We start from the raw sequence: 26,047 nt of genomic DNA on the forward strand, positions 1-26,047 counted from the left end.
CCATGTCATCTTACATCAAACTAAAGCAAATGCATATCAGTAGTTATTTGTACTTTGTAAAAATATTATTGTAGTAGTAGAATTTCATTTTCACACAAATAGATGTCTAAAGTTCTGTTGTAACAGAAAAACGTAATACATCTAATAAGATCTATCTTATTATTTAGATGGAAACCATGGCTACGACAATGCGTTACCCAGCATGCACCCGCTTCTGGCCGCCCACGGACCTGCATTTCGGAAAGGTTACAAACAAGCAACGATCAACAGTGTTGATATTTATCCATTGATGTGCCACATCCTGAGGTTGAAAGAAGAACCCAATAATGGAACCTTTGCTAGCACAAAGTGCTTTTTGAATGACCAGTGGTGCATACATCTTCCAGAAGCGATTGGTATAGTGGTGGGAGTCATCATGATATTGACAACCCTGACTTGTCTCATTGTTATTATGAAAAATAAGCTGTCTTCACCACGCCAATTTTCCCGTCTTCAGCTTCAAGAAGAGGATGATGATCCCTTACTTGAATGATTTTTGTAAGACTTGGTTGGCCTGAGACACCGTTCTAGAGCAAGTACTGTTTACCTTACAGCAATCGCTTAGAAGACAGCCACGTCCCATGCAGGGGGGTATATCTTTTTTCATAAAGAACCTAGTGTTCACAAACAAGTTTTGCCCAAGTTGCGCTTTTTTGTTTGCTTCACACCTTCATAACCTTTTCCAAGATACCCCTCACTCCGCTCTGTAATTGCATACTGCACTACAGTATGCTGTGTATAGTGCCATCTTCCAAGCAGTGATTTTGAATTTACATATCACTGCATTACTTCCAAAATGTATTCTCAATAATTTGATTAGATGTTACAAAAACTCAAAAAAGGTTATCATAAAATATTTATGTTCAGTTGTGTTAAGCAATTGTGAAGGATACTGGTTCATACTGTACACTGCTTTACAATAGTCAATTGTGAGTTTCTGTCCAATTTAAACTGGTGTTTGATAGCCATACTTGCGGTTTGCAGCATCTACCTTCACTATTTAAATTAACATTTCAATAAAAGAAATGATTTGTGTTTTTTTAATTGATAAAACAATTTTAAGAAGAAGCAGAGTTGTGAATGAAATGGTTTTATTTTGTTGCAGACACATCACCGTCACATAACATTGCTGTGGTGTGTATGAAAATAGATGAGGGTAGACGGTTAGAAATGTGATGTTTGAAGATAAAAACAGGGCTTGTAGAAGTAAAATAAAGCCTCGTTTGGTGTGTGTATGTGTGCGTATATATATATATATATATATATATATATATATATATATGTGTGTGTATATATATATATGTGTGTGTGTGTGTGTGTGTGTGTGTGTGTGTATATATATATATATATATATATATATATATGTATAAGTGAAAGTTGTACGTAACTGTACAAACGCACTCTCAGGGCAAGGCAAGGTAGTCTTCAATCCGGACCGAGGCACACCTTGCCTTGTCCTGAGAGAACGTTTGTACAGTTACGAAAAACTTTCACTCATTGTATGCCAGTGTGCTCCGTTGGTGCGCACACACCTTCCCTATGGGTCCGCTGGTTCCAGAAGGAGCACTGCATATCGGGATATATTATATCTTTTTCTTTTTAAATTCCTTTATAACACTTCTCCTTTTAGACTATACTTTTTCATGATGGAAAATTAGAAAGAGTGCTAGGAGACTGTTGAAAACCAGCATTTCATTCTGAGGAGTTGTCAAAGATCGAAAATTGCCATTTGCTCTGATGGCAGGTTTACAAGATCAGTTATTTTAATTTATGCAATACCTGCCATTTCGTAGCCATTTTGCCCCCTAGGATAATGGGTGTACTTTTCCAGTAATATTAAAAATAAGCATGAAAATATTCAGGGGAAACATTCAATATATTTCTATACTCCGTACCGATTAAAAATACCAATGTTATTTAGCACGTACTTCAAACCAATTAGGTTTTTTCTTTCTTTTTTTTTTTTAGTAATGGGAGTTATTGCTACTGAATTAAATTGTACTTATTTAATTGACCACGGACAGAAGAAAACGTGAAACAGCCCTACTTGGATTTGACCCTTTGACATTTTGTAACCGTTAACCTCTACAGTGTGCTCTCTTTTCTTCGATTTGAACTCTTGTCATTCTGTAATAGGACAGTGATAATAATTTGGTTTAAACTGGTTTTGTAACCAATTTGGTGCAACTCTACAACCAAATTTGTAAAGAAGGCTGGGTGATTGAATGAACTCTTGTGGTACAAGAAACAGATGTTCACTCAAACAATAGAAATTGATGTTTAACACTCCGTAAGCTTTTAGATGTCTAGCTGACTATTAGAAAGCGGCAACCAATCCTCAAATCCTAGCCGCATGACACTTGGGTGACTGCAAATAATTCAGCCATGACCTGTGTTCTCTTCAAGTCTTATCGTGAGCCTAAATGTTATGGGGAAATGGTGAAACCAGTTGCAGAACATGTACGTATAAACACATTGACATTTGCACACATGCTGTTGGATTTTATCAGTTGCTAATTCGTTTTTCCCCTCATCTTTAGCACATAGCCATTATTGATGGCAAAAAATTGACTAGCGTTAACAACTACAGTAAAGGGTATTAGCCATACTAGCACCATCAGCTCATAGCAATAACGTTTAACTGGTAGTCAAAGGTGACTTCTAATCATATTGTAGTAGTAGTAGTAGTAGTTGTATAGACTATCAAGGCATGCGCCCCATCAGGTGCAAAATGCAGCCATTTCATATTTTTTTATTTTCGTCTGTTTACTCTAATGTTGACTCTTTCTGTTTTACCTTTTTAAAATGTGTACTTTTTATGTTTTGTTGCCCTTGCATTAGCACTGACTCGAAATCTAGATGCACTATGAGCATGATGAAAATACAGACGTAGAATCAATTTTAAACTACAGTTTGGCTTGGCAGGAGCTTGACCAGATGTTATGCTCCCTTGATTGTTTTGTTATGGGACACCTGAGATTTCATGCAAGGTTTTAGGACAGTAATATGAAACATAAAGGACCTTTTAGTTTGGTGGTATTGTACATTAGTAAAAGAATGCATAACCAATTTAATGTCATATTTATTTATTCCTATTTTTAGATTATGAATGTAAATAAACTATAAATCAATTTACTATCTTTTATAGCAATGAGCCTGTCCACTTCACTATGTAAAAAGCATATTGTGAATAGAAAATGTTTGTTTTGGTATGTTGCTATCTATCTAAAATACACATGAAATTTAATTTAATTATGTTAAATTTTTTGGAGTTGTTTCTTAGTGCTGAGATTTAGAAAATAGTATTTTGAATGGTATAAAGATGTAAATAATTATATTTTTGGGTTATATTTTATGGACAACACTGTTAAACAAAATTGCCAATAAAACTTATGTATATTTCTTCAAATATATTATATCTGCTTTTATTTAATGTGACTCCTCACAATTCACATATTACTGTCTCCATTAATTCAAAACTTGATTACATATGGCAGAGCTAGAACCTATGAATTATAGATCACCAGTTAAAACGGGTGCCATTGCGACTCTAGGAATCTGAGTAGTAGCTGTTTCTATCGTTTTATGTGTTTGAGTAAGGTTTGAGAGCAAGCGTAACAATATAGTTTTGTGGAAAGGCAAATTTGCCCCTACAAAACGTGTCTGCAATAATACAAAAGTGTGTGTGTGTGTGTGTGTGTGTATATATATATATATATATATATATATATATATATATATATTAGAGCAAATTGCGCAAGCGCTTCGGGAGGGCTCACCGCTTCATCCGACCCTCCGGTCTGTATTTGGCTCCTCTGCAATGTTCACAGATTCCCCTGAGTTAAAATTGGGTCCGACGCGTTTCGGGGCCACAAACGCCCCTTCCTCATGGACTGTGCGCAGTTCAACACCATGTTCTCTTCACGCTGGTCAAACGCGTCTTAGTTTGAGCAGCTGGCGTCGTCCTCCCTAAGTGGGTGGAGTTTGGCAACACCGGGACTCCTGGTCAACATAGTCCTGTGAAGTGAAACAAAATAGTAACCTTGAGTAGGTTGGCGTGTCTGCACTTTCATTACTGTCATTAAGATCCTTAAGTAGGATGGTAGGGAAGCTGCGGGCATCACGTTATTATTCAAATGGATGTTGTGCTGACAGGCGAGTGTGTGTGTTTTTGCCTCAGTCTCTTAGGACAAGATACAAGTTCCGCCATCAGAGTGTGGCCCCGAAACGCGTCGGACCCAATTTTAACTCAGGGGAATCTGTGAACATTGCAGAGGAGCCAAATACAGACCGGAGGGTCGGATGAAGCGGTGAGCCCTCCCGAAGCGCTTGCGCAATTTGCTCTAATATATATATAATTCATTATAAAAACACAGGGTACATCAACGTTATAGTTACGCTATTTCACTGGTTCAAAACCCAAGAAATTCTGCTGTGATAGTTAGCTGAGCTAACTATAACTCGCACCCCCGCAATGCACTGCTTATGACCTCAAACATTACATCACTTGTGACATCTCAAGTGCCAAATTTGGTGTAATTCCGTTCAGAAGTTGGAGCTGTAGCCGTGTCTAAAATTTCCTCTGGAAATTAATATTACTATTAGGAAGCTTATAAATCGCTATGGTTACTCCAACCGGAGTGTCCCTGCGCTAAGACATAAATGAACCCCAGCGACCCTCCCAAGCTGCTCACCATCGAGCGCGGACATCCACACAAGATGGCACCCTACTACTTTAGCCCTTCCGGGGCTGACGGAAGAGCCAGGTTTCCATTTCTTGCGGAACATAGACTCCGACTCAGATGTCCTCCACTCCACTGGGAGCTCATTCCATGCCTTGGCTGCCAGGAAACCAAAGGATATCCCTCCGACCCGCGCCTTCCACACCCTGGACACAGTCAATCTTGCACTGCCCAATGATCTCAGATTACGAGCAGGCTGGTAGACTGTCAGGTGAGGACATAGAAAACGCGGCCCCCTTTCCCTAAGGATTCTATGACTAAAGCATAAGGCCTTAAAGGTAACTCTGGCCCGGATAGGGAGCCAATGCAGTTCCTTCAAAGCTTCTCCCACCGAAGCCCTCCTTGGGACATTCAGGATAAGCCAGTCTGCGGCATTTTGGACCTTCTGCAAGATGTTAAGGTTTTTTGCAGTCACCCTTAGATACAGGACATTGCAGTAGTCACGGCGAGACGTGGCCAAAGCCTGTACAAAAGTTATTTTAGTATCCAGGGGAGGAGGTCCAGAATCTTACGTAGCATCTTTAAAATGCCAAAACATGTCACAGCCACAGCAGATATTTGCTCAGAGAAGGAAAGAATTTCGTCGAACCACACTCCCAAATTTTTCACCTTGGCTTTTGGTACTGGACTAGTTGCTAGTGCTTCTGGCCACCAATGCTGCGACCAGAGAGAGGGCTGTTTTCCAACCACCATCACCTCTGTCTTCCCTGCATTTAACTGGAGGCAACTCAGTCTCATCCAGTCCATAAGCTCCCCCCAGGCAGGTTCTGAAATCTGCAGCCCTTCCAGATTCCTTCTGTTCCAGGGTCACAACTGGATGATTGTCATCAGCATATGACACCAGCTGAATTCCATGTCTCAGATCAATATTTGCAAGCAGGCGCATATAAATGTTAAATAGGGTGGGGCTGGGAACCGATCCCTGCGGCCCCCCTAGTTTAAAGGACAGACTCTGGAGCTGAAAGGATGTTGCATCCACGTGACCCCGACTTCCCGTAACCTCTCAAGTAGGAGGCTGAGGGACACCGTGTCGAACGCAGCACTTAGGTCCAACACAATCAAGGCCGTGGTCCTACCTTCATCAGTCGCAGCCCTCAACACTTTGGCTGCCAGTAGGAGAGCGGACTTTGTACTATGCATAGGCCTGAAGCCGGACTGGGTATTATGAAGAACCAGCCTCCCTTCCAAAAACCTCGAGAGATGGCCATACAGATGTTTCTCTGCAATTTTAGCTACATAAGGAAGTAGGGATATGGGTCTTAAATTTTCAGGAAGAGCCGGGTCCAATGACGGTTTCCTCAACAGAGGGACCACCATGGCATGTTTCCATTGCTGGGGACCTGCCCCGTGCTAAAGAACAAGTTCAGTAGTGAGGTGAGAACAGGAGCAATAATTTTCTTTCCTAGTTTTGGAGGGGCCGGATCCAGAGGTGACCCAGATTTCACCACCTCCATCAGCCTGAACACCTCGTCTTCCACCAGAGGACAGAGGGCGAACTTATCCTCGGTCCATGGAGCCTCCATACCAGGCGCGGTGGCATGCCTCCTACTACTTTCTGGAAAGGTGGTATATATCTTAGCAATCTTATTAGTAAAATAGTCAGCCACCTTATTACAATAATCCATAGAGGCAGGGAGCGCAGCTGTCACCCGCTTACAACTGGATTTCATTTGCGCCAGATCTCCCCAGAACCACTATGCAGAGGCAGATGTACATCCACTTTCACATTGTTTTAGCGGTATCCGGGAGTCCACAGCCTCCAACATCCAACGAGATATTAAATTATCAGCACTCTGGATGTTGTCCCCTACCTCAGGTCTGCCCACCAGTGCTTCTTCAAAGGCATTCTGAGTTAATGCGGCCCATTTCCAGACCAATGTAGGTTTGGTGCAACTACCTTGCGAGTGGAGGGCCTGACATGGTGACAATAAACTAAAAGGCAGTAAGTAGTGGCCTGACCAGGCTACAGGGACCGGAAGTGCGGCAACTGTCCCTGCACAGTTAGTGAAAATGTTATCTAACATATGACCTTTGTTATGTGTGGGTGTATGGACCATGGTTCAGGCTTATTAAAAACTCAGCCGATTCTTTAGAGCCTTTATTTTCTAGATGCAAATTAAAATCCCCCAGTAGGAGAAAGTTAGAGTAGCGGAGGACATGTGGAGGAAGTGTTTCCAGGAGATCATGAATAAAGGCTCTCCCCGGACCAGGAGGTCTATAAATGAGTACCCCAGAAACAGATCTAGAGCTAGTAATGTTCAGACTAAAAAAGCAGCTTCGCAGCTAAAAAAGCAAGAGTTTCTCCAATTTAAGCTGACGATCTCCTGATAAAACGCAATTTGAGACCCCCCCCCTTTTTCTTGGCCCCCACTTGACGAATCTCCTCGAAATTGGCACTAGCTGAAGTGAGTTGGCCATTAGTTTTGAAAATTTCAAGAAGATTCACCAAACAGAGCTAAAGATATTGGCAAAAGAAAACGCTTTTTGAATAGAAAGAAGGTCCTAACTATACCTACTGGCGACTGCCAGTAGGATATATATATATATATATATATATATATATATATATATATATATATATATATATATTACCTACTGGCGGTCGCCAGTAGGTATATATAGTTAGGATTTTTTCCCTATGGGATTTTTGAAAATTCTATGTCTAATAACTTTGGCGTTTGTGGACGGAATTGGCTGAAATTTTCTGGAAAATGGAACATTTTGTTTCTGAGCAGCCCCTGAAAATTTGGGGGGGGTTCGTCCAGGGGGGGCCGAGAAAAATATATATATATATATATATATATATATATATATATATATATATATATATATATATATATATATATATATCAGAGAAGTGCCAAGCCCGGGTTTGAAGTTGCACAAGTATTTATTTCATTTTGCTGCAAACTTAACCCAATGCATTTCGGCTTGCGCCTTGTTCACAGGTGGGTGACATTAAAATCATGTGCAAGTGCTCAATCTCAGTCATGTGATTTTCCAGGGCACTACCATGTCTAAGATGCAACAATGTGACTTTTTGACCAGCATAGGCAGTAAATGTAATTTCTTAGACCCAAATAGTCTTGAATATGCTGCTTGCTCCTGTTATATCCTCTTGGCAAACACAGTGAATACGATGTCTGCAATGCCCAATGTCCAAAATGCAGCATAGTTACACGAAAATACCTGGCATGTCAAACTGTCCAAGAGAGATGTAGCTCCTCTTATCTCCATTTCATTGCTCACGCCAGAATTTCCTTGGAACTCCGTTGGTCTGACAATGAGCAAAGCGGGTCATGCCCCCTTAATCCGCAGCACGGCAACATTAAAGTCTCCATAAAAGGGGCTCCCGACCCTGCAGGGCGACTCCAGCGATCAACAGAGATGGAGGACTCCGTCAAACAAATACAACAGAGAAGTGCCAAGCCCGGTTTGAAGTTGCACAGGTATTTATTTCATTTTGCTGCAAACTTAACCCAATGCATTTCGGCTTGCGCCTTGTTCACAGGTGGGTGACATTAAAATCATGTGCAAGTGCTCAATCTCAGTCATGTGATTTTCCAGGGCACTACTAGTTCCAAGATGCAACAATGTGACTTTTTGACCAGCATAGGAAGTAAATGTAATTTCTTAGACCCAAATAGTCTTAAATGCTGCCTGCTCCTGTCATATCCTATATATCTCATGATTTAAAAGTGTGTTTTGATAACTAAAAGGGACTTGAAGCCCACCCATTGCTTACCATTTGTTGGCCTCATTGTCACTCTTATTTGCTGGTTACTGATTGGTCAAAGAGTGACTGTTTCACTTTCTCTTCACTAGCAAGCACTGATAGCTTTTTTGATTAGTGGTCTTCTGTTCACGCTTGGATTGAAGTTGTTTTTTTCTTTCTTCTTACCCCATCATCTTTGTTATTGTGTGTTCCCTTGTCCCTTCCCCCGTAATTCCTTGCCCCCCTCCTGTGTCATTGCTTGCTCTGTCGTTGCTTCCACCCCCTGGGTCATTGCTTGACTGTTGTTCCTCCCCCAGTCCATCCCTCCCTGTTGTTACCCTATGACACCCACAACCACCTCCTGCCACCTGTTGTTTCTTGCCTCATAACACCTGCCCCCCACCTTTACCTCCCACACCCTCTTCCTACACATTTCTCTCACCCGAAAAAAGCCTAGAAAAAGCCAAACAGCTCTTGCATAGACAAGAGCTATTTTGCTTTCTGAATATTTTTAGCCATGTTGTACAGCAGCATGGCTACTGTGCAGCATGATTCAAAGTATAAAAAAATTAGTCCTATAAAATGGCCTGTGTTGACCGCATCATAGTGCTTTTTCCCATTACTTTCAGCCATGCTGCATAACATTGCTTAAAAAAATGACAAAGCCAATAAATCTCTCACAGGCGTGAGCTATTGACTTTGCCAATACTTGTTAGGTCTGGCATTAACCAAGATATTTTCTGTCAAAAAACCTTTACAAAAATGCATATATTTATACATAGCAACACCAAAATCGAATATAAAGTATTAAACCACACTCCGTAGAAAATTATTTTTACAAATTTTATTATCTTGCCCAAAAAATAACCAGGGGTGCTTTTGACGTGTTTTCAGGATATTTCAGGAGGCAATCACTATAGAAATAAAACTAGCCAACAAAGGAGAAAACATAGTGAGGCATACATTAAAAACCTGAAAGGCCAAATACTTCACAAAATGTTAAGAAAAATTGATGCACAGTCTGACAGAAGTGCTTGAAGAGTGGTATGACTCAAACCTCAGTAGATGGAAAGAACTGGATCTGATAGGCAATGATGGATGGACCTTTTTGAACACCGAAGATTCAGTAATACCTATAATATATTTTTTTGTGTGCAACAGCCACTGGGAAAACGAATTGTATCGGCTGCAGGATTTCTTTGAAAACACACCAAGCTACAGGGATTTCCTTTTTCATTCTCTATGAAAGGTTTAAGTTCATATCTAACAGAATATACCTTGGAGTACAACATATAAACTCATCACAGGGGCTATAGTGTTACTGTGCACGCACTCAATCAATCATTTGTAAAGCGCACTACATACCCGCGAGGGTCTCAAGGCGGCGGGGGGGGGGGGGCGGGTGGGAGAGTCGCTACTGATCGAACAGCCAGGTTTTGAGTATCCCCCTGAAGGTCAGCAGGTCTTGGGTCTGTCGTAGGCTCAGTGGGAGGGTGTTTCATGTCTTGGCGGCGAGGTGGGAGAAGGATCTCCCACCGGTGGTTGTTCTTCGGATGCACGGGACGGTGGCGAGTGAGAGGTCGGCGGAGCGTAGCTGGCGGTTGGGGATGTAGAAGGAGAGCCGTCTGTTGAGGTAGGCTGGGCTGGTCTTGTGGAGTGCCTTGTGTGCGTGGGTGAGGAGCTTGAAGGATATCCTCCTGTTGACGGGGAGCCAGTGCAGGTTCCTCAGGTGAGGGGGGTGATGTGACCTTGGTGTGGTATGTCGAGGATCAGTCGTGCCGAGGCGTTTTGGATGCGTTGTAGTCGTTTGAGCTCGGTCAGGGCTCCCGCATAGAGGGCGTTTCCGTAGTCGAGTCTGCTGCTGAAGAGGGCCTGGGTGACTGTCTTACTTGTATCTGTCGGGATCCATCTGTAGATCTGGCAGAGGGTGTTGAAGCAGGAGGAGGAGACGGCGTTGACTTGCTTGGTCATTGAGAGCGTTGAGTTGAGGATGATTCCCAGGTTGCGTGTGTGGTCGGTGGGTGACGGGGCTGCCCCCAGTGCCGTCGGCCACCAGGAGTCGTCCCAGGCTGAAGGGTTGGAGCCGAGGATGAGGACCTCCATCTTGTCCGAGTTCAGCTTCAGACGGCTGGTCTTCATCCAGTCGGCGACAGCCTTCATTCCTTCATGGAGGCTGGCTTTGGCGGTGATAGGGTCGTTGGTGAGGGAGAGGATCAGCTGAGTGTCGTCGGCGTAAGAGATTATACTGAGGTCGTGCTGTCGGGCTACGTGTGCGAGCTGGGCCATGTAAATGTTTGAGGGCTGAGGGAGGATCCCTGGGGCACGCCGCAGATGATCTCGGAGGCTTTGGAACGGAATGGAGGAGGCGGACGCTCTGGGTTCTGCTGGAGAGGAAGGAGGTGGTCCAATCCAGAGCCTTGTCTTGGATCCCTGCGGCATGGAGGCGTGCACGTAGTGTGCGATGGCAGACAGTGTCTAAGGCAGCAGAGAGGTCTTGGAGGATGAGTGCTGCAGTCTCGCCGTTGTCCAGCAGGGTCCTGATGTCATCGGTGGCGGCGATGAGGGGAGTCTCGGTGCTGTGGTTGCTGCGGAACTCTGACTGGGAAGGGTCCAGGATTCTGTTTTCTTCAAGGTATCAGGTTAGCTGTCTGTTGACGGTTTTCTCGATGACCTTGGCCGGGAAGGGGAGCAGAGAGATGGGCTGGAAGTTCTTGAGGTCTCTTGGGTCTGCCTTAGGTTTTTTGAGTAGGGCGTTGATCTCGTCGTGTTTCCAGATCTCTGGGAAGGTCGCAGTCTCGAGGGAGAGATTGATGACGTTGCGCAGGTGGGGTGCGATGGAGCTGCTTGCTCTGTTGAAGACGTGGTGCGGGAATGGGTCTGACGGAGAGCCGTAGTGTATTGTGCGCATGGTCTTGATGGTGTCATCGATGCTCACGCTGGCCCAGGCTAGCAGGTGGTCGTGGTCGATGGTGTGCAGAGGGTCTGTTGTGTTGCTGTCTGTTGGGGCTGTCTGGGTGTTGAAGCTGTTGTGGATGTCTGCTATCTTGCAGTGGAAGAAGGTGGCGAGGGAGTCGCACAGGGCTTGCGATGGCGGGATGTCGTTGGTGTTGGAGCTGGGGTTGGAGAGTTCCTTCACGATGTTGAAGAGCTCCTTGCTATTGTGTGCACTGTTGTCAAGGCGGTCTTTGAAGGAGGTCCTCTTGGCCGCCCTGATGAGGTGGTGGTGGTTGCGGATGGCGTCCTTGTGTGCTACGTGGTTGTCCGGAGTTTGTTCACTGTGCCATTTCTTCTCTAGTTTCCGGCAGGCTTCTTTGGAGGCTAGGAGTTCTGGGGTGAACCAGCTGGCCCTCTTGCTGGTGTCTCTGTGGGGGGGTTTCTTCAGCGGGGCGAGGGTGGTGGCGCAGTCCTCGATCCAGCGTCTGAGGCTGTGGGCAGCGTCGTCGGTGTTGGAGGGTTCGGTGGGTGGGCTGAGAGCGAGGTTTGCGTGTAGTTGATCTTCGGTGATTTTGCTCCTGCAGCGGCCGGGGATCTGTTGGGTGCGGTGGTGTGTGGTGGGCTTCTGGAACGCGAAGTGGCTGTATCGGTGGTCGTCCAGAGGAGTTCGGTGGTGTGGCTGACAAGACGTGCGGGCTTGAGGAGAAGACGGGGGTCGAGCGTGTGGCCAGCAGAGTGGGTGGGCGTTGTGACAAGTTGCTTCAGTCCGAGGTTGGCGAGGTTATCGATCAGGGTTGTGGAGTTGTTGTGGTTCTTAAGGTGAAAGTTCAGGTGTCCGAGGAGGATGTAGTCGGTGGAGGTCAGGACGTGCGTGCTGATCAAGTCAGCAATGGAGTCGCTGAACTGGGGGCGGGGTCCGGGGGGGCGGTAGACGAGGGTGCCTCTGAGGGTGGGGTTAGGGTCTGTGTGGATCTGGAACTGTATGTGTTCGGAGGTGCTGAGCACGTCGTCAGTGCTAGTCAGATTCCTCCTCCGACTCCGTTGGTGTGGTCTCTGTGGGTGATCTTGTAACCGTCTGGGATGGCTATGGCGATGTCAAATGCGGAGGAGTGGTTAAACCAGGTCTCTGTCAGGAAGGCGACATCCGGGGATGTTGTGTCAAGCAGGTCCCAGAGCTTGACGGCATGCTTGCGTGCGGAGTGGGTGTTCAGTAGTATGCATCGGAGGTGGTTGGGGTCTTTCTGGGCGGGTGGTTCGTCGGCTCAGAGGCTGGTGTAGCTGCAGTTCCGGCAGTTGAAGGGGCCCTGTGTGCGTTTTGGGGCGGCCTTGAAGCGGGTGTGGCTCCGGTCGGAGTTGAGAGCGTGCAGAGTGCTGGCGTCGTAGTGGCGGCGGTCGTCGTGGCTTTGCCAAAGCTTGTTTTTTCTTTCTTTCACCTTTTTTCTTCTCACTACACATACGATTTGCCTTTTCATGTCCGGTGTAGATTTAACATATCCATGGGATAACCATTATTATGTCCCTCTGACTCGTTGCTTCTTATCACTAACCAATTTCTCCATTAACATCTCGCTGCCCCGCTAGAGTGGGCTTTGCCTCACCCAATAAACACATTTCTATTAATTTTTGTATTTTGAAGCCCATAGCGAGAATCTGAGTTCCTCTGTGAGCTATTGAGAATCCATGGTGTGAATATAGTACTATCAAATACGTTACATAGAACACTGGTCACGTACGCCTCCACGTACATTTGAACGGCTCACACCATCTCTCGCGTTCATGAAAGCTGCTGAGGAGTGTGAGTAAGTAGTACCGAATAGTTAGGGTGTACACTGATATCACTGCAGGGGAGCTAGTTCAATGGTGTCCACTCTACCCTCAACACCTCTCCTAGTCCCCAATGTAATCTCCGGGGGTCCGCACTTTTCCCGCACTTCAAAAATTATAATATTTGCCAATCATAAAGCCCATATTTATTTATTTTACAGGGTGGAGCTAGTTTTCCTCGACACCCCACTCCTGTAAAACCGCAAGTGCGGTCTAAGTTGCACAGAGTTTTTTAAAGCGATACAGTAACCTGACTTTAATCCATCACATGCAGTATTGTTTAATTAAATCAATTATTAAAAAAGATAATGTGTGTTTATGCAAAATGAAATATGATTCATCGAATTCTAATTATTGATGTTAAAAAGCAATTTAATTGCAGCGCTTTTCGGGACCTGTGGCAGGCGCATGGAAAAAAAAACAATTAGATGGCTAATTTCTCTTCTTGAGTCCGCGTAGCCTTTGGCGCTGGAGGCTGTAAATGGAGCTATCAGTGCCAAATTGCCATGCTTTGCTGGTTTAATTTTAATTGAGCCTTGTGAAGGACTGGAAATGGCGTGACATATTACCTGCGGTCATTGGGCTGCGGCGGGGGGAGCCTGCTGCTGTACATTATTCGGCCTTTAGTCTACAGATACAACCGGAGAGCAGTAGCCCAGGAGGCCCCGAAGAATGTGCTGGCAGTGCCCACAGGGGCCCTCTGTGCAGAGTAGAGTCAAGGAAGCCATGGAGTGGCAGAGACTTCAAAAGGAATACATCAATGGGGCACCTCGACCCTGCTCCCCCCTCGGTGCTTGCACCGCAGCCTCTCCTGTCAGCAGCTGAGACACAGAGATGTCACTTGACCGGCTACTAGTGAAGAGAAGCCCCCCTCATTACAGAGCAATCTGTTCTGAGGGGGCGTGAGGGGAAAGGGTTATGTCTGGGGTGTGATCTAGAAACCCGCCCTTCAGGCAATGTAGAAGCACCACTCACTCAGCCACTTAAGAGAATAGCAATGCACATCGAACAAGCATTGGCAATGCAATAGGACTCCCATTTACGCAAGACCTATTGCTTTGCAAATAGCAATGCGTGCGGGCAACGAGGCACGAGGAGGGGGTAGCAGCGAGAAGGCATTGGGCTGCGGGAGAGGGGGCACGGGAAGAAAGTAGTCTGTGCTGTGAAGAGGCCAGTAGCCGTGGAAGGACACAAATGACTGGCATGGCTGTTATGGGGAGGGAGCTTAAAACCAATCGGAATATGCTTCAGAGAACAAGGGAACCCAGTAATAGGACCTGGGGTAGTCAAGCATTTGGAAAAAACAATGGTCAGTAAGAAGCCAAAAAGGTCCTCGTGTAGCCTAGGCTACTAGATATATTTGAATAGTGTTAATCAGAAGAGTCCAGGCGGGACTGGTTATACAATGTATGGAAGGACACAAGGTTTAGGTCTGACATCACTTTTACTAGCAGCATAAATGTAGTATCAATGTATGCTTTTAAGGTAATAGCTCCAGTGCTGACACATAAAAAGTGACAGGTGCGTGAAGTGAGGGGTGTTTGTGACATTGAAATTCCTTCCAGCCTTAGGATTCATTGGCCCACCCTCCCACCAGCATAAGTGGGCTCCTCCTTCTCACATTGGCATAGAGTATTCTGCTGATAGACACTGTTACCCTGGTTTAACTCCCCTTATTCATTGCAATCCTCCCCCTAGGAACTCGACTGATACAGGGTCTACTTAGAGGGCTCTATCTTATTTCACTGTTGATAAATGCCTGATTCTATGTCAGGACCGGAGGCTCAGATTATGCTTTTCTCCTTCGCTTTATTTTATAAACCAAATCACAGCAGCCAGAAAAGCAATGCAGATGTCTTTTTCTTTCAAGAACAAAGAAAAACATCATATAAAGCAATAATAAACAAGTATATCGTAGTCCATGAACAACAACTCCTATCAATCCATGGGGAAACATCGCAGTATAGTCCTTCTACACTGTCCACACCATTCCAATGAAAAAGTCTTCCATTTTATGAAGTCCTCCTCTTTCATCGCTGCTGCAGCCTGAGTTAAGTGCTGTTTGTTTTCTGTCTAGACTTCTTTGGTCTTGTGCTTTGTTATGCGTTTTTATGCATTTTGGGGCCATCGTTTAGAGGGAACATGATTTCTCCTGTCATTTACAGTGTTTCTGTTTCCACAGGTTCCCGTTGAAGCCGCGGGAGCGTTATCTTGTTCCTTACACGGCTGGCCCACTTGCGGCTGAGTCTGTTGCCCGCCAGGGGGCTCCCGCACGTCTCGTTGCTCCCGGCACGAGTCTCCCTTCTGAGGAGACCGCGCTGAGTTAGCCGAGTGCGTCGGAGCCTGTCCCCCTGCCGCCACACCTTTGAACGCCCCTGTGTCCGTATTTCCGCACCGCGAGTGCCTGAATGCCCGCTGGGCTGTATAATTACACAAGGAGATTATGCTCTGAAAGCGGCGAGTTTATTTTTACCGCGATTGTGTCTCACGTTAGGCAGCTCGCAGGGTGGTGGCTGGCCCGGTCTGATTAGCGGGCCTGCACGCTTGGGGGTGTCTGTGCACACGCTCACAGCGGCCTGTCCGCGTAAAAGCTTTTGCAGCTCTTGTGGTCTGCCCAAAATTTTACAGGCATTGCTGGCCTATTAACCCCTATGCACCAGGGTTGTGTTGGTGGTTAATAGTTTTCTGCTTGTCAGGTATCAACCCCTCGTAGTGTGTAGGTTCTGGTTGGGGATCCTAGGCAGGTTGGAGCAAGGAAATTATTATGAGGAAGAGGAGTACTCCCAGTACTTACCTCTCGATGATTTTTTTGAGGCAGTGGATAGCTCCATCTACCGGTGTGTAAATGAAGTATTGGCCCCTATGGAGGAGCGCCTTTCCAACCGCATTATAGCGGAGTGCGCTAAAATAGCTCAAGCTCACCTAGGGGCCGCCCCCCCACCCCAGCTCCAGTACCTGAGGAGGGGGCCCCTCCACCTAAGAAGGTATGTGGTGAGGGTGGCGCTGAAGGAGTGCAGGGGGTGGATACGGACGCCTTTGAGCGCTTAAAAAGTGCTTTCTTGGCGAAGTCCGGGCCACCTCCTTCCGTCCTTCGCCACAACCAGAACCCGCGATATCCATGGCGCCTCCTTTCCCGTCTCACGATGGAGGTTCTCCGACAGACACCGACGACGAGGGGTCTTCACGTTCTTGACGTCCGGCCAGTTCCATGGGCGCATTGCCCCAGGATGAGTCAGGCATTCTGGACCCGGACGAGATTATGCATCCGCGCTCTGCCATCAGTCCAATGACCAAAATCCTGGATATGGCAGAGGAGGCAAATGTCACTGGTTCCACCATATCCCCAGAAGTTCTGTCCAATTGGGAGCACACAGCTATCATTTTTATGGGCAATGCCAACTGCGCCCTCTCAACTGAGCGTCGGCGATCTTTGCTAACAAAACTTGACCCGAAGCTGGGCGACTTAGCTTCTTCGGAGGTGGGAGCCGTCGCTCAGGGAGGCTTGTTCGGTGAGCCTTTTGTAAAGGAACTGGGGAAATTTGTCACCACCTTTACATCATTGGACAAGGCCCAATCTAATATTAAGAGGGTGTTTCAGATGCGTTTCTCCCAAGGGGCCGGTCGCGGTAGGGGCCGCACACCCGGCCGTGGTGGCCAGCAATCTGGCGGCAAGGGACAAGGCTCCGGACGAGGGCAATACAATTCCTTGGCAAACTTCAATAACTTCTACTCTACCCGAGGGCAGCGCTTTCGAGGCCGCGGCGGCTTCACGAACAATACCTGAGGCAGTCAATCAAGCGGTAAGTGTCATGCCTGCGGTGCAGGTTCGTATTGGGGGCCGTTTGGCGGCCTTTCAGGACGTGTGGGCTCAGCTGACGTCAGATGCATGGGTCTTGCAGACGGTGAAGGGGTTTCACATAGAGTTTTACGACCGACCTTTTCAGGTGGAACCTGCAAGGCCCATTTCCTTTTTCGTTCTCGATGACCAGCTGATCGACGAGGTGTCCAATCTTCTCGAGAAAGGAGCCATCTGTCGATCCACTTGGCATCTCAACGGTTTCCTCAGCAATGTCTTTTTGGTGGAAAAGACAGACAGAGGGCGGCATCTGGTAATCAACCTAAAGGAATTCAATGGTTGGTTGGTTTACCGGCACTTCAAAATGGAGTGGTTCATCTTCTTTGGAATGTCGTTCTGCCGCGCGATTGGATGGTCAGGTTGGACCGCAAGGATGGGTATTTAGTAGTCCCAGTCCATCCTCCCCATCAATGTTTTCTTCGGTTTTTCTGACGAGGTCAGGTTTACAAATTTGTCGCCCTTCCTTTCGGTCTTTCTTCAGCACCTTGGTGTTTCACAAAGGTGCTTCATCCGGTGGTGGAGTTTTTGAGGGGACAAGGAATAAGGATGATTGTGTACCTAGACAACATCCTTCTTATGGCACAGTGTCCTCGGAGGCTGACAGTTCAGTTACAACGCACGGTGTCCCTACTGAAAAGCCCGGGATTAGTCATCAACGGTCCTTTCTCCAACTCAGTCTAGTTTTTCTCGGATTTGTCGTGGACTCCGTCCAGGCTTCCTTGAGGCTTCCACCCGCAAGATGGCCAAAATTCGGCACATACTGCGTCAGACTATATCCAGGACCCGGATCCCACTGCGGCAGATTGCCCGGGTAGTGGGCCTCCTGTCGTCGTCCATTCAGGCAATTTTCCCAGGTACGTTGCATTATCAGGCCTTGCAGCGCCTGAAAGCGCATCACCTCAGGAAAGGATTAACTTATGACCAATATGTGCCTCTGTCGGAGGAGGCAAAAGAGGAGATGGCATGGTGGTTGGCACACATGTAAGCCTGGAAGGGGCGTGCGATTTTCGGCTCCACACCAGACTTGGTCATAGAATCGGACGCAAGAAGGTCCGGATGGGGTGCCTGCTGCGGAGAGTTCTCTACAGGCGTCGTCTGGTCATTAGAGGAGCAGAGGTTGCACATCAATTGCTTGGCGCTCCTGGCCGGTTAATTCGCCATACGCTGCTGGAACAGGCAGCAAGCGAGTGCATGTGTGCTGTTGAAAATGGACAACATCTCAGCGGTCCGCTATGTCAATGGCCTGGGAGGCCCTCGGTCCCGCGCCTTAGCGGACCTAGCGAAGGAGTTCTGGGAGTATTGCTTGGCACATCAAATCTCGGTGACGGCGGAATACCTTATGGGTCAAGCAAACCAAGTGGCGGATTGGCACTCAAGGCATCTGAGGGATTCCAGCCTGTTGAAGCTGGATGTTCTGGTCTTCAGGTGGCTGGACGATCTCTGGGGTCCGTTTTCGGTGGGCCTCTTTGCGTCCTGCCTCGATCATTAGCTCCCACGCTTCTTCAGCTGGAGACCAGATCCCCTAGCGGAGGCGACAGATGCCTTCCTCCAGGGTTGGAGTCACGAGGTGGGTTATGCCTTTCCCCCGTTCTCTATGGGGTGTGCGGACAACTGCCCAGATCCGGCTTCTGGGAGCAGAGGTGGTGGGGGGTGAGTCAATTTTGGAGATCTAAAGTGTGGTTTCCAGTTCTTATGGAACTTTCTTGGGATTTTCCAATCCTACTCCACCCCGCTTCCTCATCTTCTTCTGAATCCGGACGGGGAGCACCACCAACTCATTTGCCAGGGTTCTCTACGCCTCATGGCATGGAGGCTTTCCGGAGATGCTGGTCGCTCCCAGGCCTTTCGGGATCGGCTCAGGATCTCTTGTCAAAGGCCTGGGCGGACAGTACAACAAAACGATATTGGTCCGCTTGGACTAAGTGGCTGCGTTGGTGTCTTCGACGGGGTCTGGATCCCGAGGTCGCCAGCGTTGTTCCCACATAAAATTTCCTGGCAGAATTGGCTATGGATGGTCTGGTTTACTGCTCTAATAATGCGATTCGTTCAGCGATCTCTGCGGCCCATTGTCCAGTGGACGGTTCTCCGACTGGGGAACATCCGCTAGTTTGTCGACTCTTACGGGGATCCGTCTTTCGCTGCCCCCTGAACCGCGATACTCCGTTCTCTGGGACGTCAATTTGGTCTTGAACCTTTTCTTCTCTTGGCACCGAATGGGTACCTTTCTTTGAAAGAACTTTCCGCTAAGCTAGCCATGTTGTTGTGTCTAGTCTCTTGTCGCAGAGTGTCGGATGTCCGCGCCTTGGATGTTACGGCAAGAGTTTTTTCCCCGGAAGGGGTTACTTTCACAATTGGTCATTGTACCAAATCGGATTCGAGGACGATTTTGTACCCGGCCTTTACGGACGTGCCCAAACTGTGTGTGGTGAATTGTCTTAAATCCTACGAGGATATGACCCTTGAATTGCGCCCGCTGGGCGAACGGCAGCTTCTGATTGCCTTGCGGAAACCGCACAAAGCAGTCTCCTCTCCAATCATTGCCAGGTGGGTGAGATGGGTCATGCAAGAGGCGGGTATTGATACGAAACAGCTTGGGGCCCAGTCAGCTAGGGGTGCGATGGCATCTAAGGCTTTCTCTCTGGGTGTCCGTTTGGAGGATCTCATGCGTGCTGCAGATTGATCTTCCGATTCCACCTTCAAGAGGTTTTATTTTAAACCAGTGGTGGATGTGGCACAGTTAGTGGTAAGTAAGCTTTGAACAAGCATAATCTGAGCCTCCGGTCCTGACATAGAATCAAAATTTGCATAGCATCGTAACGGTAAGTTTCAATTCTATTAAGGACTCAGACGCGAGGATTATCCCTCCCGTTGCACTACTGGTGCGAACTCGCCCGTATTGAAGTAAGTAAACTAGTTTATGATACTTTCGATAATTACTTGGATTGTCTTGGCTTTGACGGTGAATATTGAGGTGTTGTCTTGTGGTTATGGACAGAGTAATTCCTCGGTTTTTCCTTGTGTTGCAGGAAATGATGGTGCTAAACAGGATCAATGATATTCAGGCGTGACTTGCGCGAAGAAAGAGGAGGACTTCATAAAATGGGGGTCCTTTTTATTGGAATGGCATGGACAGTGTAGAAGGACTATACTGCGATGTTTCCCCATGCATTGATGGGAGTTGTTGTTCATGGACTACGTTATACTTTATTATTGCTTTACATGATGTTTTTCTTTGTTCTTGAAAGAAAAAGACATCTGCATTGCTTTTCTGGCTGCTGTGATTTGGTTTATAAAATAAAGGGAAGGAAGTAAAGCATAATCCTCGCCTCCGAGTCCTTAATAGAATTGAAACTTACCGTTACGATGCTAGGCAAATTTCGATTCTGCTTTCTCCTTGCCTCACAGATTAGCTCTAACCATTATTATTTAACACTTACCTTCGGAATCGCCTTGCCTCACGGATTAGCTCTGTAAATAATTTTTTTGTCAAAATGTATTTATTGAAACATTTGCCACATATTACAAACATTATATAACGCATACATCACACAATGCGTTTCGTATACATCAGTAGACATAAATGCCATCTTTAAAGTATCTGAAATGGAAAGCACAGTTTCTAATAGTCACGGCATTGTTGCCCCTCAGCATGCTACCTCAGGAGGGTACACCTAGTACCTTCCCACAGCTACCAGGCCCAATCAGACATACAGCGCCTACCTGTAAATTATTTTTTTATTGTGTTTCACCTGTTTTCCCCGGGACCTTGGTTGATTTCTGGTTTTCTTCCTAATAGATTTGGCCTGCTTACACTTGTTTCATTCTGATGATGATCTCGCTTTATTTAGATCGAAACGCTGTCGACCCTTGCAACCAAAAACTCCTCCACTACATTTAATTAATTGGAGTTTTATTTATGTTGTTATCAATGCGATGTAAATTCTAATGTCACAAACACCCCTCACTTCACGCACCTGTCACTTTTTATGTGTGAGCACTGGAACTATTACCTTAAAAGCATACGTTGATACTACATTTATGTTGCTAATGAATGTGATGTCAGACCTAAACCTTGTGTCCCTCCATACATTGTATAACCAGTCCCGCCTGGACTCTTCTGATTAACACTATTAAAAAATATCTAGTAGCCTAGGCTACACGAGGACCTTTTGGCCTCTTACTGACCATTTTTTTTCCAAATACTAAAACCAATCGGAAGGCAGCATTTAGAACCTAAGCCTATGAAGAAGATGGGCCAGAGAGTGGGCGGAGCTTCCACAAAACTTCCACACTATAGTGTATACTGCATGCCTCGCAAAGCGATGGCATCGCATTCGCTCTGCAACGCTTGGCAAGACCTAAAAATGATGCAGTGGCCAGACACCTTGAAGAAAATATGTGAGAGTGAATGAGTGTAGGAAAGTGAGGGGTAAATAGCGTGAAAAAAATTAAGACAACAAAAGTCACTTTACATCATCTCATTAGTACCTATGACTACCAATGGGTTGATCAGGATGAAAAAAATACATCTATTTTAATTAGTGTCGATCTGAAAGGGTAGTGAAACTGATATTTCCATCCGATGAAACACCCACAAAGGGGTTTGAATAAATAGCTTTGAAACTGTGATTTAATTGTCTGTGTATTGGATATTCAAAGTCTCTAGCTCCCCACATATTGCGTACTAAGGGCATAACTAGAATACAGCTAATGACACAGCACAATGCACATTATAAACGTTGATGGTAGAAACAAAAACCCATGCACTATGTAATTGCTCAGGCACACAGTGCCTTTTGAAAAGAATACTGAGAAATTGCATAAGTAAATAAGGGATACACAATGCAACTGACCATTGATATGAATGTGTTCGCTCATGGTTCGTTAAAATAAGAACTATAAATCCTGGCAATATGTTTTTAACAGTAGGGCAACATACATAAACCTGGTTGGTGGTCATTTAATAGGTGTTAAATCCCTTGGGGGGAAATTGTGAATCATAAAAGTCACTAGCCGCACAAGCATAACATTAAACTAATAGAAAGTGAACTACAATACCCATAAGACCTTTGGTAACCAGGAATGCACTACAGGTGGACAGAGTTTAAACACAAGAGAGAATGGAGTACCAGCAATGATAACCAGGTCCGAAAAGTCGAAACATCTTGGCTGTTATTTTGTGTGTGAGTCAAAATTGTAAAAAGGTCCTTCTAAGACAGGCAGTGCTTTACATAGGATTTCAGACTTGATTTTCAAAAAGTGGTCTGCCATATAGATGTTACCACCCAGCAAATTAGGCCACCATGTATTCATAAATATATACATTTAAGAGCTTTCAGCCAGCCTTCTTCATCCGTAGGTCTGTTGTTGTCATTCACATTTTGTTTCCACCCACCACTATATAATACTGCATAGGGTAGTGGGTCTGTACACTTCAGATATTGGCTATTTTCAATATGAGTGACTGCATTTTGCTCATTTACTATATATCCCTCTGCACCCGAAGTGGTGAGTGCTGAGATACAAACAAATTCACTAGATACAACGCAAGCATGCCGGCTCTCCAGAATGATATAGTGTTTGGCACAGTTTTGTTGTAAATAGTGTACAAACCCCATGAGTGAAGGTTAATTACTTCATTATTTATGGTGCTCTGCATCAAAGTAGCATATGTGGCAAGCACCATCCTGACTCTAATGCTGACATATCTCCATCACCAGGAGCACTGCATCACCACTGCTGATTGGAGGCTGATCAGCAGATTAGTATTTATTTTATTTTATTTATTATTATTTATAAAGTTTTGTATAGCACGAACATGATCCTAGTGGATATCAGAGCGCTTTACATGATTCTAATTGAACATCTAACATGATCACCTATATAAATGGAAGTAAAAAGCCTTGAGCATACATAAATTACTATGCTTGTTCTCAAAGATAGTCACCAAGGAAAGGCCAGGCATCATAAAAGAGTCACATGTATGGATACAATTAATACACACAAAGGAGATGGCTTGGGGTAAAAACTTGTTAATCAGAAATGAGTTTACTTCTTTTTTTTAATGAAGCAGTAGATAAAATTAGGCAAACATCCGGTGGCAAAGAGTTCCATAACTTTGGTGCAACACCCAGGAAAGCTCTGTATCAAGTTCTCTTTTTATGGAAGCATTGTGGTTTCACTAGCAGGGATCTCGCACTGTGTGACTGTCTGCAACCACCCACTTTTTCTAGTTTTTGGGCCAAATATCTGGGGGTATTCAAATGTAGGGCTTTGTGTGTCCTGCATGCTATCTTTATTTGAATTCTTGCCTCATAAGGATGCCAGTTCAGGGATTTGAGGGTGGGGGAGATGTGTTTGTTTTGTTTTGTAATGGAGACAAGTCTAGCGCCGCATTGTGAGAGGCTCTAAGAGGGGCCAGTTAGTATCTAGGTATGTACGCCACATAGTGTGGCACTAGCGTAGTCCAGTCTTGGCAACACAAGAGCTTGAACCGCATGCTTGAAGTCCTCCTGTGGGAGGAAAGGTTTAAGTTTCCGTAGAATGCTCATCTGATAATTCACTCCTTTGGTGATCGTACTGATGTGATCCTGCATATTCAAGTGTTTGTCTAATGTAATTCACAAGGATCTAGCAGAGTCTATGATGTGTGGAGGACAGTTTAGTGCAGTAAGATGTTTCATCCAAAGATCAATTTTGGAATGTTGTTCGGAGGAGATATGAGTAGGAATTCAGTTTGGGCGGCATTGAGCATGAGATGATTGTCGGTGAGCCAAAGATGAGTATTTTTTTAGAATAGAGTTGAGGGATATGATATCATCTGGGGAAGAGATTTTTGAGATACAATTGCGTGTCATCTGCATACATGTGATAATGAACGTAAACAGATTTTAAGGAATGTGCTAGTGGTTCCAAGAATTAATTGAAGCGAATGGGCGAGAGGGTGGATCCCTGTGGAGCACCCAGTGTGCCTGCAGAAGGCTTTGATAGGGATTGGTTCATCTTGACTTTTTGGGATCTGTAGTGGAGGAATGAGGTAAACCATTGCAATACGACCCCTGATATACCCATCCTTCATTCAAGTAGGGTCAATAAACTGTTATGTTTAACAGTGTCAAAGGTAGATGATAAGTCAAGTAGTATCAGAAGGCATGATTCATTTGAATCTAACATTTTTAGTATGTCATACACCACGTGCATGAGTGTTGATTCAGTGCTGTGACCATGAAGGAAGCCTGACTGGTGTTGGTCGAGAAGTTGGAAATTGTCTATGTGGTTACAGAGTTGGATCTGTACACATTTTCCCATGCGTTTCGCCAGAGTGGGGATGTTGGAGACAGATCGGTAGTTGTTAGGATCTGAGCAATCAGCGTTGTTGTTTTTTTAAAGTGGGGATCATCTGACCTACTTTTAGACAGTCCGGGATGGTGTCTTGACGTAGCAAGGCGTTTACAATCTCGTACCATAGGGTGAGGGATAACAGCTTTAATCTTTTTTAAAGTAGTCGGAGGTAGAGGGTCAATGAAGGGATTAAATGGGTTTAAGAATTAAAGGATGTTGCAGATATTACGATCATTGATTGATGTGAAAGTGTGTCAGGAGGCGTTGATTTTGGGGACCTTCCTGGGCGGATCACTCAATTCACCAGGCTGGGTGGCTTGTAGAAATATGAATGGGGCAGCTGGGAGTAGTTCCTTTGCTGATTGAAGTTCGTTCTCGATATTTGTTGTATCCTCCAGGAAGTAGGAAGCCAATTCTTCACAGTTTGGGAGAGGGATGGCTCCCGTGTTAAGCAGATTTGATAAATTGCGTAATTGTAGTGTGATCATTTCAAAGGTTTTTTGGGTTGGTTTCTAGCTTGGTCAAGTTGAGTTTTGAAAAAATTAGCTTTTGTGTTTCTTATCCTTCTGTTGTATGTGTTCCTCACTGATTTTAAGCTTTTTAGGAGTTCCAAGGAGGGAGAGGCTCTCCAAGCTCGGTCAGCTGATCTTAGAATGTGTATTTTTGAGTAGCTCTAGGAGCTTCTTTAACAATGATGCTATTATTGTGTGTGTGTGTAAACCAGAAGCCATGAGACCTTGCATCCACCCTAGTGACTGATGTAATTGATTATTTTGTTGAGAGGCATGTGCAGCCCACTGCCACCGCACCCTTTAACATATTTGGCATTGGGCTTTGTCGTCATTTTGAAACTATAATGGCCTTCTAAAAGCACAGAACAAACTACATGACTATGGTTTTTACCTGCAGGCATTAGTCACACTTATCTTTCCATACAGGCTACAATAAAGGAGTCCAATATTCACCACACTCTAGCAGATACTAGGAGGAATTTCAAAACTCTTAAGTCGGGAACTCCTGATTTTAAAAGCGTTGTGAGCAATGGCACTCTGGCTACGGTCACTCCCATTAAGTGGGGCTCACAATCAGACTGCTACTAATGCATTATTACACACACTTGGGTAGCATGCCTGCAGACTTGGAAGGGGGGGTTGTTTATCAATGCTTCATGCTCTGCGAAAGCCGCAAGACACCTTGCTACATGAAAGAATAGGAATGCAGCATATATTCCGAATTAGGTGGCATATTCTGTCCTTTCCTTGCGCTGGCACACAATGTGCCGCCTTGCACCAAGGCAGGTTTTTGGGGTAAGGGTGCCTGCGTTGTAGGTAGGACTGTTTTTATGCAGGATAGCACACCTTCCTGCACAAAACAATTCTGAGAGGTATTTTCCTCTTTCTGAGTGTGCAGCAGAATGCAGCAAACTTAGCAAGAGGAAACCAGTAGAAATAAAGATATTCCTCCTCGTTGCGCCTCTGGTGAGAAGCCGTATAATTCACAGGCCCGCTCAGAGCGGATAGGCTGTGATGCGGCCAGAGCAACTACCATTAATTCAAGCACTCCATTAATTACTTTTTTGTATACTTCAGTGTGACG

General features: G+C 45.5%; 1 protein-coding gene across 3 annotated transcripts in view; it reads left to right on the forward strand.

The window, feature by feature from the left end:
- ENPP4 (ectonucleotide pyrophosphatase/phosphodiesterase 4) overlaps positions 1 to 3,450 on the forward strand; it is a 131,373-nt gene extending 127,923 nt beyond the window's left edge. The window contains exon 4 of one of the 3 annotated variants that reach the window (XM_078647639.1): positions 168 to 1,101. In XM_078647639.1, coding sequence (XP_078503765.1) covers positions 168 to 532 — 365 coding nt within the window. In that variant the 3' untranslated portion in view covers positions 533 to 1,101. Of the gene's footprint in view, positions 1 to 167 lie in introns of all 3 variants that reach the window. The other 2 variants (XM_078647641.1, XM_078647640.1) reach the window with 2 other exon arrangements.
- Positions 3,451 to 26,047: the final 22,597 nt, after the last annotated feature.

The sequence above is a fragment of the Lissotriton helveticus genome, chromosome 6, assembly GCF_964261635.1.
Source record: "Lissotriton helveticus chromosome 6, aLisHel1.1, whole genome shotgun sequence".
NCBI classification, from domain to species: Eukaryota; Metazoa; Chordata; class Amphibia; order Caudata; family Salamandridae; genus Lissotriton; species Lissotriton helveticus.